Genomic DNA, 20,509 nt, shown 5'->3' with positions numbered 1-20,509 from the left:
AGAGGGGGGTAGGAAAGCGTGGTGATCACACACAATGATCACATTAATGGGGAAAGAAGGACAGGATACGCTCTACAGCAGTGTGCTAGGACATAGACAGGCTGCATGCTGAACATTGCTGCTCTGGCATATAGTACTGGTGGGGAATATATTCTCAGCAGAACAGTGCATTCTGGTACAACAGACAAAGACACATGGATACTGATCACAGAATTAACAGCGGTCAAAGTTAAACGGCAGTGCAGATGTTAGTTTGACTGTCTTTAGTGGAGTTCTCTAAAAAGCCACAGAGAAGAAAGGCTAAAAGATAAGGGCATTTCCCAGTGAAAGCTGTCACCATGGGAGAATGGACCATACTGGAGCGACTTCTGGAAGCTGCTGTCCAGCAGCATTCAACCATGATTGGAAGGTAAGGAAATTTCAGCTTCCGCACCTGAAATATACAGATACAGTATTTGCTGGTGCGCGTGGCACCAAGAAGTGCTTAAGCTCTTTGCAGAAAAATGTCAATTTTCTAAAAACAAGAATGAACCCCATAAATGTCATGGGACTTCATACATTCATATATTTTAAGTTAGATTAAGGAAATTCGTGTCTCTTTATTATGTGGTTATTGACTAGCCTGTAATTTAGAAACAAAGTGTCTCAAACTAAAACTGTAAAAAAGGTTTATTTATGTAAGATACTCATTGTGCGACTTTCCCTGCATTATATAGCCATTGACGCTGCAAAAATGTTACAATATAATGTTATTGCTATTTATCATATAGTTATCTTAAAGACCTATATATGTTAAAGGTTATTTTATCAATGGTGACTATGTATTTTTTCATATAATTTCCTTGAATAGTTCAGTAATGATACAATTGGAATTTTCATCACGCATGCACGCACGCACACACACACACACACACACACAGACCTGTATTCATATTTTTGTGGGGACTTCCCACTCATTTTTATGGACATAACCCTAATCCCAACAATGACAACCTTAACCCCTACCCAAACCTAACCTTAACCAAGACTTTTGGCATTTTTAGTTAATTGATTGCAGTGTCACAGATTTGTATAAAATTGAATTTACCCTGGTGGCTTTTATCACACACACACACACACCACACACACACCCACACACACACATGCAGTGTAATCATATCTTTTTGGAGAATCCTCATTCATTTCTATGGGAAAAATGCTAATGCTAATTATGACAACCTTAACCCATACCCAGCCCTAACCATAACTATAAGTAACCAAGCAAAATACAAGATTTTTTGCATTTTTAGTTTTTTCATTGCAGTCACGGATTTTTATCAAATAGAATTTTCTCATATGGGGATCAGGAAACTGGTCCTCATAAGGTAAAAAAAACAGGTATTCATCACGTTGTGGGGACATTTGGTCCCCACAAGGTAAGGCATACCTGGACCACACACACACACACACACACACACACATACACAAACACATATATATATTAACCAAAAAAAAAAGATCATACAACTACTGACATAAGAGCTGCTATGAAGGTTAACACTGACACAGACATCAAATGATGTGATGAAAACACAATGTGATTAACATTTATAAATATATTGTGGAAATGAAAACACTTTCCATCCACCCATCTACCATGCAACTGCTCATCCAGTGCAGGGTCACAGGGAGCATCTCTGGCAGCAGAGGGCACAAGGCAAGGAGACACCCTGGATGGGATGTCTTCATTATACAGGGAATGTAACCTACAAAATTACTTTTCTGTGCAGCACAATGTGTACTCTGTGTGGATAAAATAGTATGCAGATAGAGGTATAGTCTTATATATCAATGTTTATGTAGAGATATCATTAATTTCAAAGGTGCTTCGGCTTTTCCAGGGTTTACACATTGCATTTAAATCCTATATCTGAAATCCTGATGTTAACCACGGTCTCATGGTTCAACACAATATATAATTTCAATGTCTTGCCTATATAATGAACATTTGCACATCGCGTCTGCTGTTGTACTTATTCTCCGGTATTTATTGGCACTACATCTGAAGGATGTGCACATATAATAATTTCATTACATCATTTACACACGATAAAGCTTTCAAATTACTGACTACATATATCTTCCCAAATCTAATTCTTTTGTCGCAGTAAGAGTGTGAAGTTATCAACAGAAGGATTATGTGTGGCACATCCATCCTGCATGCCCTAAGCAGAGAAATCTGGTTCACTGTAAATACAATCTATTCATTAATAATGTACAGACTCAGAAGGTCTGCGGTCCTCTTTGTGGTACCACAGGCATTGTTTATGTGTACTGAGCGTACAAACGATTACGGACGCACACTCCCTCTTTAAAATAAACTCATAAAAGGAATGCAGGTCTTTGATTTGCAACTGTTGAATCTACATTAGTCATAGTGGATTAAGATGAGAGGACGGATTAAAAGAATTTTTAAGGCTTGAGATAACTGAGACATAGATTGTGAATGGACTAGAAAACGAGATTTGCCTTTGAGTGTAACTGTGCATTACTGCTGTATCCAATAACCATATGTATCCAAAACCCACCCAGACAACAGACCAGAGGTCAGAAATTACTCACTGATGAAAGAGATACATTGTACTGACCAGCTGAAGGCTTGCAGTTAGTCAACTGACTGTCCGATACAACGCTGGTGCTGAAGGAACCATAAAATAATGCATAACTCTTAGAGTAAGAGGATGAAGCAGCCATTGACTTGCCATTTGATTTCATTCAGCATTCTGCTTCTTTCAGCAGTGGGGAAAGGAAGTAAAACATTGAGGAATGGAAAAACATTGCCTTGTTTTGCTGAGGGTAGGACAAGGATATTAGGAAAACCATAAGAAATGTGCATGTCAATTAACAGTGTAGGCTGGTGGCATGATGATGTGAAGGGGGTGTTTCCATGGCGCCCACTGATCCCTTTAAGAAAAAGTGGTGCAGTATGGAGTATCAACGGGATACCTGAACATCATTGCTAATCAGGTGTTATCCAACAGTGTTTCCATTTCTGCTTTTCTGTTTGTTTTTTTTATTCAGCAGGATAATGCCCTGGGCCACAAGGCTAAATTTGTCCTGGAATGGTTCCATGAACATGATAATGAATTCAGTTTAATGCATTGGCTTGCCCAGTCACAAGATCTCAATCCCAATTAATATTAGTGGGATGAGGTAGAATGAGCTTTTTGGAGCACAGAAGCAGAGGTAGATAGTTCAGGTCCAAAAAGGAAAAATCCAGACCATAGATCTACTTTCAACCAAGAGTCGCAGAGTACTCAGTTGGTCTAGATTTTTACTTTCTGGACCTGAACTATCCACCTCTGTACAGAACTATTAACAGCCAGCCGTACCTGCAGGAACCAATGGCATCTGTACGGGCCAGCATCCTTGCGGAACCCTTTTAATACCTTATTAGGCCCATGCCTTGGTTCTTTGGCCAGCAGAAGGAGGAGTCCCTAGTGTTTTATACTCTCAATTTGCTTAACACTGCTTTCTGAATACCAGTAGGGCCCTCTAAATACAGGAAATACACATATAAGTGTTTAAGCTTTCGGAAATACTTGTGATATTTACCAAATTTTAACATTTTAAAAGTAGAGATATTATATCATGTGAGATGTGAATGAATTCGTTATGGATATAAAGATACCAAGTAGCAAAATAAATCCATCTTCTTAGTTGAACGCAATATTATATGAACTTGATAACAGTTAAGAATATTTATAGCTATTACCCTTTTCCAATAACCACTTATCCAAATAGCTTTCTGAGTGTCTCTAACCTTTTGCTGGACCGTATTATTGGGGCATAAGAAACATCATACCTTTCATGCAGTGCCTCTGCATTGTAGGTCATTCACACACATGTATAATTAGATATGCTGTCACGCAGGGTAATTTAAAGTCACCAGCGTAAGTAAATGGAATTTTCGGCCGGGATAGTAATAGCACTTTGCTAAGCAATTTCCCAGCTGAAATACTAAAATGCTACGATTTCATATAAAATTGAGTTAGCAGAAGGGCCCTAGGTGTTTTTTTTATATTTATGTGATATGTTGTTTTCTTTGAGTTGGACTTGCACAGAAGCATCTTCACAGGTATGTATGTCTTTGAGTGTGTGTGTGTGTGTATGACACACACAGGTTTGTAATTATATCTTTGTGGGGACTCTCCATTCATTTCTAAGGGGAAAACTCTAATTCCAACACGACGACCTTAACCTCTACCCAGCCCTGACCTTAACCATAAGTGTCCAAACAAAATAAGAGACTTTTTTTTAGTTTTTTGATTGCATTCGCAGATCTTTCTGGGGACCTGAAAAAACATGTGGTTCCTACAATATAATATAAACATAATGCAAATATGCACACACACACTCACACACACACATGCACACGAGCAGAAACATTATAACCACCCTCATGTGAAGCAAAAAACATTGATTGTCTCATAAAATGGCACACGTCAAGGTTTGGGATATATTAGACATTAAGCCAACATTCGGTGCTTGTGGTCAATTTGTCGAGGAGGGAAAAACCACGATCCACTTACAGGGTGGCTAAGCCACAAGTGCGATGTAAACGGATTCTTTTCTGTTTGGTATGAACCAACAGAAGGGCCACTGTGGCATAAAACACAGATAATTTAATGATGTCACAGGAGTAATGTGTCATGACACACAATGCATCAAGCCCCGCTGTGTATGGGGCTGCGTAACCAAGTGTCCATGTTAATCCCTGTCAGAGTGTCCATGTTAATCCCTGTCAGAGTGCCTATGCTAATCCCTGTCAGAGTGCCCATGTTAATCCCTGTCAGAGTGCCCATGCTAATCCCTGCCAGAGTGCCCATGCTAATCCCTGCCAGAGTGCCCATGCTAATCCCTGCCAGAGTGCCCATGTTAATCCCTGTCAGAGTGCCCATGCTAATCCCTGTCAGAGTGCCCATGCTAATCCCTGCCAGAGTGCCCATGCTAATCCCTGTCAGAGTGCCCATGTTAATCCCTGTCAGAGTGCCCATGCTAATCCCTGTCAGAGTGCCCATGTTAATCCCTGTCAGAGTGCCCATGCTAATCCCTGCCAGAGTGCCCATGCTAATCCCTGCCAGAGTGCCCATGCTAATCCCTGCCAGAGTGCCCATGCTAATCCCTGTCAGAGTGCCCATGCTAATCCCTGCCAGAGTGCCCATGCTAATCCCTGCCAGAGTGCCCATGTTAATCCCTGTCAGAGTGCCCATGCTAATCCCTGTCAGAGTGCCCATGCTAATCCCTGTCAGAGTGCCCATGCTAATCCCTGTCAGAGTGCCCATGCTAGTCCCTGTCAGAGTGCCCATGCTAATCCCTGCCAGAGTGCCCATGTTAATCCCTGCCAGAGTGCCCATGCTAATCCCTGCCAGAGTGCCCATGTTAATCCCTGTCAGAGTGCCCATGCTAATCCCTGCCAGAGTGCCCATGCTAATCCCTGCCAGAGTGTCCATGCTAATCCCTGCCAGAGTGTCCATGCTAATCCCTGCCAGAGTGTCCATGTTAATCCCTGCCAGAGTGTCCATGTTAATCCCTGTCAGAGTGCCCATGCTAATCCCTGCCAGAGTGCCCATGCTAATCCCTGCCAGAGTGCCCATGCTAATCCCTGCCAGAGTGCCCATGCTAATCCCTGCCAGAGTGCCCATGTTAATCCCTGTCAGAGTGCCCATGCTAATCCCTGTCAGAGTGCCCATGCTAATCCCTGCCAGAGTGCCCATGCTAATCCCTGCCAGAGTGCCCATGTTAATCCCTGTCAGAGTGCCCATGCTAATCCCTGCCAGAGTGCCCATGCTAATCCCTGCCAGAGTGCCCATGCTAATCCCTGCCAGAGTGCCCATGCTAATCCCTGCCAGAGTGCCCATGTTAATCCCTGTCAGAGTGCCCATGCTAATCCCTGTCAGAGTGCCCATGCTAATCCCTGCCAGAGTGCCCACGTTAATCCCTGTCAGAGTGTCCACGTTAATCCCTGCCAGAGTGCCCACGCTAATCCCTGTCAGAGTGCCCACGCTAATCCCTGTCAGAGTGCCCATGCTAATCCCTGCCAGAGTGCCCATGTTAATCCCTGTCCGAGTGTCCATGCTAATCCCTGTCAGAGTGCCCATGCTAATCCCTGCCAGAGTGCCCATGTTAATCCCTGTCAGAGTGCCCATGTTAATCCCTGTCAGAGTGCCCATGCTAATCCCTGTCAGAGTGCCCATGTTAATCCCTGCCAGAGTGCCCATGTTAATCCCTGTCAGAGTGCCCATGCTAATCCCTGCCAGAGTGCCCATGTTAATCCCTGCCAGAGTGCCCATGCTAATCCCTGTCAGAGTGTCCATGTTAATCCCTGTCAGAGTGCCCATGCTAATCCCTGTCAGAGTGCCCATGCTAATCCCTGCCAGAGTGTCCATGCTAATCCCTGCCAGAGTGTCCATGCTAATCCCTGCCAGAGTGTCCATGCTAATCCCTGCCAGAGTGCCCATGCTAATCCCTGCCAGAGTGCCCATGCTAGTCCCTGCCAGAGTGCCCATGCTAATCCCTGTCTACCTTCGAAAGTGTTCACAATGGGAACTTCAGTACTGGTCCTTAAATCAATGTAAGAAGGTTGCCTGGTCTGAGGTGTCCTGTTTTCTGTTGCATCACATGCGTGGCCTGATACTGTACGTGTTGGACAGTTGTGGGATGTGTTGGAACAGCAAGTTCAATCCGTGTGACCATCATTAAAATTATCTGTGATCCATGTCATAATGCTTTGGCTCACCAATAATCACATATGCAAAATTCATATGTGCAGAATAATAAATGAAAGTCTATTTGTAACTGTGTTAGCTTCTAGTATCTGATTAGAAATGCTTCAAAATGACAAAAAATTATCTAAGTACATGAACACCAGATTCACTTAAATACCATTCGTTCAACTTTAAAATGGCTACATAACACATAAGTTTCAGACATTGATTTAAAAATGAAACTATACTTTCTCAGAATGAAATCATAACTTCTTCCTGGCTGTTTACTATCTTTAAAAATATTGATGCAAAGAGAAAACGATCACAATTATCATTACAATCATCATCTCAGAAGCAGATCTATCAGAGAAGAAGTTCTTGAAACTGTCTTATATTCAAGTACAATCTACTTTCAGTGTGTATCTTCAAATATACAGAGTAAAAAGCAAAACTGTACTAAACAATCATCTGGCTTTGTCTAGTACACCATACTATGATTTTTAAATCCATTTGACAGTAAATGACAATTGTTTTTACTTCATACTATGTTTGATCAGGTTCTCATGTTGTTTATATATATCTCGGTGTCCTTATCTGCTATTTTCTCACTGGTAAACATTCCCTAATTGAAGCCTGTTAATTCCTTTCCCAAAGGATTCTTCTGACAGTGGTGGTGATCTTCCGCATCCTGATTGTGGGGATAGTGGGTGAAAAGGTGTACGAAGACGAGCAGACCATGTTCATCTGCAACACCATGCAACCGGGCTGTAACCAAGCCTGCTATGATAAAGCCTTTCCCATCTCCCACATCCGCTACTGGGTCTTTCAGATCATCCTGGTCTGTACCCCAAGTCTGTGCTTCATCACCTACTCGGTTCACCAATCTGCCAAGCAACGTGATCGTAGCTACTCTTTCTTACACCCATACATGGAGAGAGATCATGGACGCGGTGATCATGCTCGCAAGCTGCGCAACATCAATGGAATTCTCGTACAGAACCCAGAGACTATGGGAAAGGATGACCACGAGTGTTTGGGTATGAAAGAGATTCCCAATGCCCCACGGGGGCTCACACACACAAAGAGTGCAAAGGTCCGCCGGCAAGAGGGCATTTCTCGATTCTATGTCATTCAGGTAGTCTTCCGTAATGCCCTAGAGATAGGCTTCTTGGCTGGCCAGTACTTCCTGTATGGGTTCAACGTTCCAGGCATGTTCGAGTGTGACCGCTACCCTTGTGTGAAGGAGGTGGAGTGTTATGTTTCCCGGCCTACTGAGAAAACAGTCTTCCTGGTCTTCATGTTTGCAGTCAGTGGAATTTGTGTGCTGCTCAACTTAGCTGAACTCAACCACCTTGGCTGGCGAAAGATTAAGACAGCGATTCGAGGGGTACAGGCTCGACGCAAATCCATCTGTGAAGTGCGCAAGAAAGATGTCTCACATCTGTCACAGGCTCCCAACCTTGGAAGGACCCAGTCCAGCGAGTCTGCTTATGTGTGACATACGTATCTCCAGAACTGGAAATTTATCAGATCTTTTTTTTTTTTTTTAAGTTTTAAATAGAACATCTTCCGTTTCCTTCCTTATTAAAGAAAAAATGTCCGTGTCTTGAATGAAAGCTATGAATGGGAAGACAGAAAGAAAATGTTTAGACTCCAAGGAGAGGAAGTAACATCGGCATGAAGAATGTATCAAAGCGACGAGCATCAGTGTCATTGTGGACAAGTTTCCTTATACTTACCCAGAAAATACAAGTAACCCCTTCTTTCACAAATTTTAAGTGTCACTGATTTTCATTAGGAGAATTCCTCTGAAAACACTCAGGTTTCTAGTGTTAAAACTGTTTAAAAATAAGCCAGAATTGCCAAAATGAAAGAATTATCTTAACATGGGCTTCATTTTTTATTTTTACTGCGGACTGCAGTCTAGGCCTCCTCTATACTGTACATACGTACTTATTTTATAAATTATGTTTGTCTATTTATTTATTTGTGTATTTATTTATGTGTGTATTTATCTATTTATTTGTTCTTGAGCTTCTTTAAAATGGAGCCCACTCAAACTTATTTACATGTTCCTTATTTTTAAAGAACTAGCATAAAGATTGTTCTGCTTCGTGCCAACTAGTGCAATAATTAAAAGCCGATATAATGAATTGTCAACTAATATATGAGCGATAAAGAACTAAGAATATTTATTTTGTTGGGATCAGGGCAATAGTATTTTTGTTGGGGTTTGGACGGTACAGAGGTTGTGTAGATGGTGCGTATGCCTCTGAATTGTCTCATGTACTCATGACAATACATTCATATTCCAAAAAACAAAAATTAAGCATGCTTACAGAACAATAACGGAATAGAAGAACTATAATGACATGTAACCTAAAAGATTTAACAGATTTGCATCCTGTTCCTGTCTCATTTGCATGCATGCATGAGGGATAGAAAGTAATACACAAGTTATCGTGCACCTTTACATGCAGCAATGCTGAGAAACTCTGTAGCTTCAGCAATAATATTTATGAAGATTACTAAATAATTATTAAAATCTTTGATACTTCTGCTATACGTGTCACTCTGCAATATGACAGAGTGACTTGACTCAATAAAATGTAAACAATTTACCTGTTTACTAAGGCAGCAGAAAAAAATATATATTATAGAAATACTCTTTATTTACATGATGTCTGTATTAATGTATTTTGCACACATTTTCCACCTGAATTGATAACTTCAATGAATAAAATGTGACTGGGTAGTCTAACGATAAGGGGGTAGATTTCACAGGTAGTTAAATAACTTTTCAATTTACAGGGTATCTTACCATGCTGCACCAGTAAAGAACAGAGAATATGTCCCCCAACTAAGACCGAGAGAATGATAAATAAGAATGAATATAAGAAAATGGTTCTTTGAGGTAGAATTTCTAAGTATATATATTTGATTCACACTTATTGTCAATAATTAGGGAGTCTGTAGTTGGCTTCCTGCAAAGTATAAAGATGGGTGGGTTTAAGTTTTAAGTTACTCTGGGGTTTCATTGATACTGTTATTTTAGGATTGAATGTTTCAAGGTGGGATATTTATGATGCATGAGATATGGGAACTGAGAAGGCACTCTTGTCTCTGACTATTATGAATTATGTATCTTTCATTTAATTAGCTTATTATATGATGGGCAGGTATCCCTTACGAGTCATTTTTTTATGCATATGACTGAAAGTTTGCACCAGCAGCCACACTTAGCTCACTAGCAATCTGCTCCACAGTTACGATCTTTGCACTCAACTTTTTCAGTGTTTTTTGTGTCACCTCAGCTCAGTTTATCAAATCCATTTTTCCCCAAGGTAATTATTGGAAATTGGGTCCCCAGCAATGTTTCACTTTACAATTTCCAGCATTAGGCTCATAAGAGGATACCTGTACTCGTTTTAACTGAAAAGGGGAGAATCAAACGACCACTTGCTAATTTAGAGTGTGTCACCTGGACATGTTTAAGTCACTTTTTACATTTAATGAAAAAGATTACTTTAGATTAATGAAATAATGTGGTCATGTTAATTAGGTCCAACCAAACAGCATGATTATTTATAAAGATGTTTTTTGTTTTTTACTGACAATGAATGGAACTTTCAATTCTAATTGTTATAAAACTGGAAGAGACCTTGCATGCCTTTACAAATTTTACTTAAAATTGCTCTATGCACGAGATCGAAAAGCATGGCTTTATATTTACTATATGTCTTCTTAATCTTATTTCAAAATATGCAAATTTATTTCGATCTCAAGACACATTAATATTCAAAAACCAATAACTAATTTTAGCTGACATTGTAGTATAAGCTACGTGCAATTTAACCCAGGTTAAAAGGAAATTTATGAATAAATTACTCATGAAATAAACTGCAAAGTAAATCTTAGTGGACTGAGTTCTTGTAATGCAGTTGCGAGGAAGGCTTTTGGCAGTATGTTAGATCCAGAGCTGATAGCTGAATATTGAAATAGGATTCCATCATATTTTTATTGACTGACAAACATAACATAGCGTCTAAAAAAACATGCTGGAATTGTGTTTTAATTCGACAAAATGATGAAAAGATTAAATATCTCAGAAATTTCTTAAGGGCCTTATGTTATTTATAAAAGGGGACAATTTACAAAGAATCAAGAAGATAAAGGGCTCTACATGACATTACTTTTGAAATCTTACACTCATCACTTAAACTAAACTTAATCTCACTATTTTATTAATGGATACACCTGCACATTTTCCATCTTCACCATAGTGAACATTGTGAAGATTTTGATTGCAATAGATGTATAAACTGCTCTTTAATCTTTTAATTAACCTCTATGTGTTTGTATGACTCATACAATACTTTGTTGAATTAAGAACGGTATGCACAGCAGTTGGTTAACTGCTTGCTGAACCTCAGTCAGAAGTACTGAACCTTCTATGTACGCGACAATAAAATTATTTCCATTTCATTAGTAAAGGCAATGAAATCATTGACTGTGACTTTAAAATTTATGTTTCATCCTGCTTCTAACCCCTTATCCTGCAACTTCCCGAAGGTTTGCCTTTGGTCAACATGCTTTGAGATATTTATTTATTGATGTAAAGCACTTTGGTCAGCCACTGGTTGTTTTTAACAGTGCTATATAAATAAAATGACTTGACTTAAGCTATAACCCCATTTTCATGTAAGCAACCTATGCCACAAGATAAACTCGTAACAATGTTTAGAACATGTGTTTAGTTTAGTGTTATGATATTTACACTTAAGGATGGGAAAATCTAATACGACATCCTAAGATCTCGCAAGAAATGATTTCCCTCAAAATTGATCTTATGTTGGAAAAATGCATAAATAAAAAATATTTTAATTCAATCATAACTGTATAATGACTGATATTTGATTACAAAGTACAATATCTCTATATTTGCTGGGGTGTTACAGAGAATCTTATGCAAATGTATATACACGCACAGATGTTTCAGCTCATGACTCATTTATGATTTAAACATTTCAAGTAGCCTTAAATGTAATCCTTGTCTCCTATATCATCCTTGTTTACTTCAAATAATCGTTTCTTGTTTTTTTGTAAAGTGTCTGGTATGTTTGAATTATCTTGTATCTATATGATGTAAGTCTTTTTTCTATACTTTTCATTTAAATAATATTCATGTATGTCTATCTGCAGACCAGAATATCTTGCTCCAAAAATAAAGCAACTGAATGATATGAACATGCCATCATTTCTGAATGTCCTGGCATCATTACAACAGATACAAAGGGCAGAAATATAATTATCCTGGTTTTTTTTCACTTCAAATAAATCCTATACATATTGATTAATACAGTAAGAGGGGAACGAGACATCTAACTGAAATGTTTATCAAATATAATAACAAGTATGAATATGAACATTTGAATTGTGGAGCAGTGAACAAATTGCATCAGAATGTCACATCCAGTTATCATTCATAGTGCGTTTTCGCTACCCTGACCACATTAAGCATGATAATCAGAAGAGAAAACTGGAAAATGTACATACTTGGTAAGTAGAAAAGCAATCTTGTCAGCTTCTAGAATATGCTAGAAAATTCATGGTCATGTTCTATGGGAAAGGCACTAACAGAATTCTCTGGATGCTGTGTCTTGATTAGTATTAATAGTGTATGAACTTGTGACCATGACAAAGTATGAAATTGTGTAAGATATAAGATGTAAAATGATTAAAAGGTGAATAAGAAACATAGAGAGAAGCTAATATATATTTCTACATTGTGGACGCATAATACAAAGAAGCAGCATCCGATGAGCGGAATGCTCATGTGTTTAGGCTTTTAAAGGGACGAACTGTTTCACATTTAGTTCTGAATCAAGGGAAACTGATGCAACACAAAACTGTAGTTGTTTTTTTTTTTTTGAATCAGCACTTTATACCAGGTGCAGACAACTGCAGTAATTTAACACCCAGATACAAGTGTTACAACAGTCAAAACAACAAGCGCCTAAAAAAAGGTTATGTTGCATAGAGAAAAGAATACGGCTGCAATGAACACTTAGTAAAATGTTTAGATGCCCAAACTATATAGCATTGTCAAATCAAATCAATGCAGATCTAGCTTTACTACCTATGGAAGATATAAAAATATCGTTTGCTCTGTATAAAGATTTACATAACATACAGTCCCCTCTACAACTATTGGCACCCCTGTTAAAGATGAGTAAAAATGGTTATAAGAAATTCACCTTTTGGGGCCTGTACTACAAAGCTGGCTGATTGTGGTAAATTGTCGGATTTAAGGTACTCTGGGCAAAATGTAAGTGAAGATAATTTATTGAAAAGCTGTAGCAAACTGTAATGTTTTAAGCCGTGATTTAGATGAGCTAATAGTTTTAGCAGACCTCAGCTCTTTAGGAAGCTTGTGCCACAGGCAGGGAGCATAGAAACTGAACGCTGCTTCTCCTCGCTTGGTCTTGATTCTGGGAACGCTGAGAGAGCCTTTCCCAGAAGACCTCAGGCATCTGGATGCTTCATAATGTTCAGGTTAATCAGAAATGCATCGAGGCCCGAGACCATTTAGTGCTTTGTACACCATTAATAATATTTTTAATTCAATCCTATAACCATCAGATGCTGCCTCCATGGTAATACATTATTTGGAAGGCAGTCAGAAAAATGCCATTCCTGTCATTTATCCAAAAGCACAAGTGCTTCTGGAATTTTCACTGGAACTATGTTGTATGGTCAGATGAAATGAAAATCGAGTTCTTGGCAACAAACACTCCAGGTGGGTTTGGCATTCAAAAGAGCTGGTTATCCTGCAAAGAACCTGGGGGTCTCATTTATAAAGGCTTCATATGAACAAAAAAGCCACTAAAGATTTTTATGCATGTACAAAAATTTTTGGATTTATAAAGGGACGGCAAAAATAAAATTTTGCATGTCTATGAATGATCCAGAGGAGCTGTACGAACGTTTCGGAGGAAACAGAAAAAAGTGACATCTAGAGTTCACATAGAAATGTGCATCTATGTTGCCTTTAGTTTTAGCACTAGGTGAAACACACATTAAATACTGAAACATTTTTACTGTATCTCATGTTCAACTAACATTCAGCGTTTGTTTTATTTTTTAAATGAATGACTTTATATGATAATGGTCTTTATTTATTGCATAGAATCTATGGTAAGTCAGAGGTGTACATACCGAGAAATCATAGGTACCAACATGTGTGCTTCCACATGTACAATTACTGTAATACGTATCATGGCCCATGTATAAATATGTCATGGAGCATCATCATGGCATATTTAGCTTTGTTGGATGAGGTTGTGTACAGGCAAACACAAAGGTGACAAATATTAGAGATCACAATGATAATTATTCCATTGATGATGTGTGGCTTATCAACCATCTCGGACTGGGATTCTGATGGAATTGTGTGATGAATTGGTCTCAGCTCTTGAACAACCTACATTACAAAATAAAATAAAAATTAAGTACTTAAAATACCTGGCCAACAGGAATATCATCCCAGCCCATTATTCTTGTTGTGGCTGGTTTTTACTGACTGTCAAGAAAGTTGCCCTAGTGGGGATGTATAGACAATCATCACGGTGCAATTTGCAGCAATTTTCTGGCTATCCTAATGTTATGGGTGCTATTGTGTGCCATTGCAATCAAAGCACCATCAAAGAATGAATGTATAACATGCAACTCATCTGTGATGCCAAAAGCAATGTAAGTCGTCTTATATATAACATATATATATATATATATATATATATATATATATACACACAAATATATACAAATATGTATATGTATACTGCGATGGGCTGGCCCCCCATCCTGGGTTGTTCCCTGCCTCGTGCCCATTGCTTCCGGGATTGGCTCCGGACCCCCCGCGACCCAATAGGATAAGCGGTTTGGAAAATGGATGGATGGATGTATATGTATATGTATGAATCTCAGTACTCACATTTATACAAAGGTTTTGGAACAACATAAATGAAACATACATATAATTGTTTATATGTGAAATATATACCCACATGTGTAAAAGAGAGTAAAGAGAGTACAGATGCTCCTCAACTTACGAATGAAAAACATTTCAAACGGCCGACTGTATCTTGAAATGTTCGTAAATCGTTATTCAACATCATTTTACAGGTATACGCAAGTACAAAGAACTAGGATGCTGGGAGTACGCACGCTACACTGCTGCATGGCGGGAGTAGCAGCAAGAAGCCGTACTAGGTGGAATTGGTGCACAGAAAAAAAAATTTATGTTGCAGACAGGAAACAGGAGCCTGATGAACAGAATTTGGACTTACAGTCCTCTTCGTTTGTATGTCTGAAAGTTCGTAAGTTGAGGACCGTCTGTACACCCTCTTTCAGTTCTATTGTTTTACATATTAGGCCATAAAAAATTAATCTGCTTCTTACTAGGTTCTAAAATGATTAAACTCTAACCTCAGGTGTAAAACAACACACAACAGATTCCACCATGTCCTTATTTAACAAAAAATTAAGTCAAAATGGAGAAGCCATGTGTGAAAAACTAAGTACACCCCACAATCCAATAGCTCGTAGAACCACCTTTAGAAGCAATAAATTAAAGAGATCATTCTCTGTATGACTTTATATCAGTCTCTCACATCGTTGTGGAGAAATTTTGGCCAGCTCTTTAAAACGTTGCTGAGTTCATTGAGGTTTCAGGTAATTCATTTATGCACAGCTCTCTTAAGGTCCTGCTGCAGCATTTCAATTGTGTTGAGGTCTGGACTTTGACTGCGCCATTGAATCACCTTGATTAATTTCTGTTGTAGATTTGCTGGTGTGCTTGGGATCATTGTCCTGTTGCATGACCTAATTTCAGCTTTAGCTTAAGGACAGATGGCCTCACATTTGGCTCTACAATACTTTGGTATACGGAGGAGTTTACCATGGTATTCATGACTCATTGACTGCAAGGTGTCCTGGTCCTGTGGCTGCAAAACAAGCCCAAATCATCACCCTTTCACCACCGTGCTTGACAGTTGATATGAGGTGTTTGTGCTGATAAGCCTTCTTTGGTTTTCGCCAAATGTGGTGCTGTGCATTATGGGCAAACATCTCCACTTTGGTCTTGTCTGTCCAAAGGACATTGTACCAGAAATCTAGTGGTTTGTTCTGGCAGCCCTTCCAAACAAGCCATACTTGTTTACAATCTTTTTCTAATTGTACTGTGATGAACGTTAACATTTAACCTGTCAACTGTGGCCTGTAGAGTCTGAGCTCTTGGTTTTTCTTGATGATCATTGCAGGGACAGGGATGACCTTGGGGTGAATCTGCTGGGTCGAAGATTGGCAACGGTCTCAAATGTTTGCCACTCGTGAATAATCTTTTTCACTAAAGAATGATGGACTTCAAATTATTTAGAAATGGCTTTATTACCCTCCCAGACTGATGGGCAGCAATAATTGCTTCTCTAAGATCATTGCTGATGTCTTTCCTCCTTGGCATTGTGTTAACATACATGCTGCAGACCAGCACACTGCCAAAACTTCTGCATTTATAGAGGTGATCACACTTGCTGATGATCAATTAATCAAGTTCATCAAGCACCTGACTGTTACTTATCCTCTTAATTCATATGGAAGCAGTGAGGGTGTATTTATTTTTTCACCACTGCTTCTGCAATTTGGCTTAATTTTTCTTAAATAAATAATTGCACAGTGTAATATGTCATGTGCTGTCATTCATCTAAGGTTGTATTCATCTAATGTGCCTAATTTTAAGACCTGTTAAGGTCCAGATGCAAAACCTTAGAATTGAAAGAGAGTGTATTTTCTTTTATATATATATATACACACACACACACACGTACATCTCTGGGAAAAATTAAGAGACCACAACACTATTTTTTGTTTCAGTCATTTCTTAATTTATGGGTGAGCATCTGTGAACAATATATATATTATTGCAAATTTCAGCCTGGTTCTTCTCTGCTCATCATTAATAAAGGGCTTCTTCCTTGCTTTATGGAACTTCAGTCCTGCTTCTAGGAGCCTGATACAAACTGCCCTAGCAGTGCATTTCACACCTGCACTTAATGTTTCCCATTCCTTTTGAAGGTCACTTGATATCATCCTTCGATTAATGAGAAACTGTCAGATAAGTTAACGGTCATCTATGGCATTAGGAAGCCACTTCCACCCTCTGTCTGGCTGGGTTTTGGTCATTGCCAGTGTCTTCTGTTTCGCCTTGTCCTTGTGTACTGCTGTCATAGAAATTTTGAACCTGGAAGCAACCTGCTTCTCACGTAGCCTTCTGCCAGCAGAACAAGGATTAAACCAGGATTTACAAATGCAGATTGCTTCCAGATTGCTTATATATATATGAGACATATGTCTGAGTTTTTTTGTATGTGTAAGCTTTCCTTTGACTGATATGTATATGTGTTACTCACAGGAAACAACACTTACTCACTTAAATGCTGAGTCACATGCTGCCATTCCGCTATTCCCTTTTGTTTGTCATACCGGCAGACAAACTTTCAAATGCAATGATTTGCCGTCCCTCTGACTTCAGATACTATAACGTCTGCACTTCACTCAGAAATTTGTTTTGAGAAATATTGTCTGTGGCTCCACTGCTTCTGAAATGGCATTGCAGACGTGGGATGTGCACGTTTATATACACGGGGTGAAGTTGCATTGCCAATGCAGAAAAGTGATTGGGAATGGGGGACCTCTTAAGCGCACACACACACACACACACACACGATATGTGGGATTTATAACTTGTACAATATGCATTGCAGTTTACACAAGGTTTTATAAACCTGACGTTTACTTTCGTAAACTGCCTAGGGCGCTGAACTGCCACTGGATTTGACTTTGCCTCAGACAGGGGGTGCCCGTGGTGATCCCCACATTAGCTAGGATTGTTACTGGGCTGTATTTCCTCCAAAGATCCTGGGAACCTTGTTAGGATTGATGGTATCATGGGCACCATGAAATACCAGGACATTTTAAATCTAAATCTGGCTCCTTCTTCCATGAAATTAAAATGGGTTTGTCATTGGATGTTCTATTGCGACAATGCTCTGATCAACACAAAAAAAAAAATTGGTGATTGAAAACAAAATCATGCTTCTGCCATGGCCTTGACGTACACCCAATAGAACATCTGTGGGCTGAGCTGAAGAAGGGAGTGGACAAGAAAAGAACTAGGACCCTGGATGATTCTGTAAAAGGTAATGGTCTCAGATTCCTTGCTCTGCATTGTCCAACCTTACAAGATGTTATAGGAGTCTCAGTGCTGTTATACTGGCAAATGGAGGCTGTATAGACAAGATGCAGGGTGCCAATAATTGTGGCTGATGTGATTTTGTTATAAATATTTCTTGATGAGGGATTTTTTTTCTTGGAATAAATTTACTTCGTTTAAAGGCTGGATATTTCCCATCTTTTCAGTGTGAGATCAAGCTTATTTACCAAAAGGTGAATTTCTTATAAATACTTCTTACTCATCCTTATCAGGGGTGCCAATAATTGTGCCAATATCAAATACAATAAATTAGTTTAAGAAATCCTGTCAGTCAAGGATAAGCAGCTCATAACGAGGCTAAAATCATTATGAAAACAAGCAAAAACTTCAGGCATTAGGGCAATAAAAAACTTTTATTGAATGTGCATTCAGAAATGCATTGAATTAAGACATTGTTCTTCTTTTCAGGATAGAACAATCTGTCAAGACCTCGGGTACAATCAGAAGAGTTCATAATCCCAGAGGAATTCCCAAATTTCACTGTTCAAATCTCACTGTTCACTGTTCAAATAGTGTAGTGAATCTACACTATTTATTTGCAAGTCGTCCAAATACCTGGTCTGCTTTCACAACCAGTCGTTTGTACCGATCTTTTATTGTCTATGAAATAAATGATACGCCCTAATGGGAGAAAATCAGACAAAAATGGACAAAAAAAAGCTAAACGTACCATGAAGAATTATTTTTATCTGGATTATTCTGCTGAAGCTCCCCTTCATAAACAGTAGCAAAAAGTGATGAGACACATCCGAGCTTTAAGGGGATGTTTTTTGTGGTTTTGGGCCAAAAGGACAGCTGCAGAGAGAGTAGGGGGTTGGAGGCGCCGCAGCCCGTCTGACGTGGTTTTTAGACAGCTGAAGACGAACTGCTCCACCTCCTCCTGTTCTACAGTCTACTGAGGGAAACAAACCGCTAGCTGCAATAACACCCGGCAGGAGTTCGAAAATTGCTGCATACAGTCAAAGGGATGCTTGACCTTGGTCTAGGAGAGTTGCCTCAGCTTCTTTCAATCTCACCCTGGCAGCGAGCCCATTCTCTCCACCACTGATTTCCTCAGGAGGTAATGCCATCTGACCTTCTCCAAACAGAAGCGGCAGCAGCCACTCAGTACTTGGCCATAAACATGCAGGATCCACCCACTAGAAACGGTTGGAAAATGCTGTTTGCTATTTTGGGCTATTTTTTTTTTTAAATGGGTAACACATATGTGAAGGAAGGGAAAAGTACTTTTGAGGCCAAGCAAGAAAGTCCCAGAGGTACAACCCTCAACTGGGTATGTGAATTGTGTCTCTCTGTAGCTTCAGGACAGCAAAGAAAACCTGCCGTTGCTATGGAGCAGAAAGGTTTCCATAGTTTGCCTGGTCAGTCACCCTCCTCCCCCCCCCACCCCACCGCACCGCACTCCCCAAGCTTGCGGGAAAGCTTTGATCAAGATTGGCGAACAGATGGACAACACATGGGGAGTTGGTAACGGAACAGAAAATTCTCTCTTTTTAGAGATAGGCAGTGGAACGAGCAGTACAAAATAGGGCGGCATTTAAAAGAAAAACCGGCAATTAACATAGGTGTTCATGACTATCTAAACTGGGAACCAAGATGAAACCCTATTATGTTAACATAGTATGAATTCCTTTACACTCTGTTAGTGCTGTGCCTAACCCAAAATAAGAGGCATATATTGGCTCTAAAGTATGTTACTTGGTGCTTCCTAATTAAGCATGTTTTAAGAAATCTCTCTCATTGGAACAGCAAAAAGAACTATCTGTTCATCTTCAGAACACACATCCTACAATCATCCTAAGTGCGTGATGTTTATAGCATCTCGAAGATAGATGAAAAGATGAAAACGAATTCATCATTTAAAAAAAAATTAAATGAATTCATGTTCAATTCATTAAAAAGAATTGAACATCACTGGTAAATAAGAATAACGCAATGCTAAGTACACAGCTGAGCCCCCGTATTTACCCACAGATCTCTCGCATGTGAACTATGTTCTCTTCGAAACACAGAAACCTGTTTCTTAATGTGAAAAACACTGTTCCTGACTGACTTTTGATTATCGCAGTGCATCACTATTCACCTATGCCAAAAATAACCTCCATACACTGCTCCTTTTTTAGGAGAAAACTTTACACGTCTGTGCCGCTCAAAATATTTCCCACCGGCCGTCTGCCAAAAACAGTGAAACTGTTGGGTACCCACTTTCCTTTCATGCTGGTTGGGATGAAGGTGCACAGCTGCATCCTTGAGGTAACATAACTTCTATATTCTAAAAGCAGAGGAAGAACACACTCACAGGTCCTATATAACCTTCACTTTCATCATCGTTGTTGAATTTACTCCTTATCCTAAATTTGCCAACTGTATGAGTAAGACATTCAAATATCTTTCTGAAAGATGCACGTACTCAATATACTGAACACTGTTGAAT

The 20,509-nt window shown here is 39.3% G+C and overlaps 1 protein-coding gene across 1 annotated transcript; it reads left to right on the top strand.

Moving 5' to 3' along the window:
- Positions 1 to 11,989, top strand: LOC125713451 (gap junction delta-2 protein-like). The gene is made up of 2 exons (XM_048984587.1): positions 1 to 409; positions 7,401 to 11,989. Exons 1-2 carry the CDS (start codon positions 339 to 341, stop codon positions 8,242 to 8,244), a joined length of 915 nt encoding a protein of 304 aa, XP_048840544.1. The 5' UTR covers positions 1 to 338; the 3' UTR covers positions 8,245 to 11,989.
- The last annotated feature ends 8,520 nt before the right edge of the window (positions 11,990 to 20,509 follow it).

Source organism: Brienomyrus brachyistius, chromosome 18, assembly GCF_023856365.1.
Source record: "Brienomyrus brachyistius isolate T26 chromosome 18, BBRACH_0.4, whole genome shotgun sequence".
Taxonomy (NCBI): domain Eukaryota; kingdom Metazoa; phylum Chordata; class Actinopteri; order Osteoglossiformes; family Mormyridae; genus Brienomyrus; species Brienomyrus brachyistius.
The sequence above is the reverse complement of the archived record's forward strand: the minus strand, read 5'-3'. Positions and strand labels throughout refer to the sequence as shown.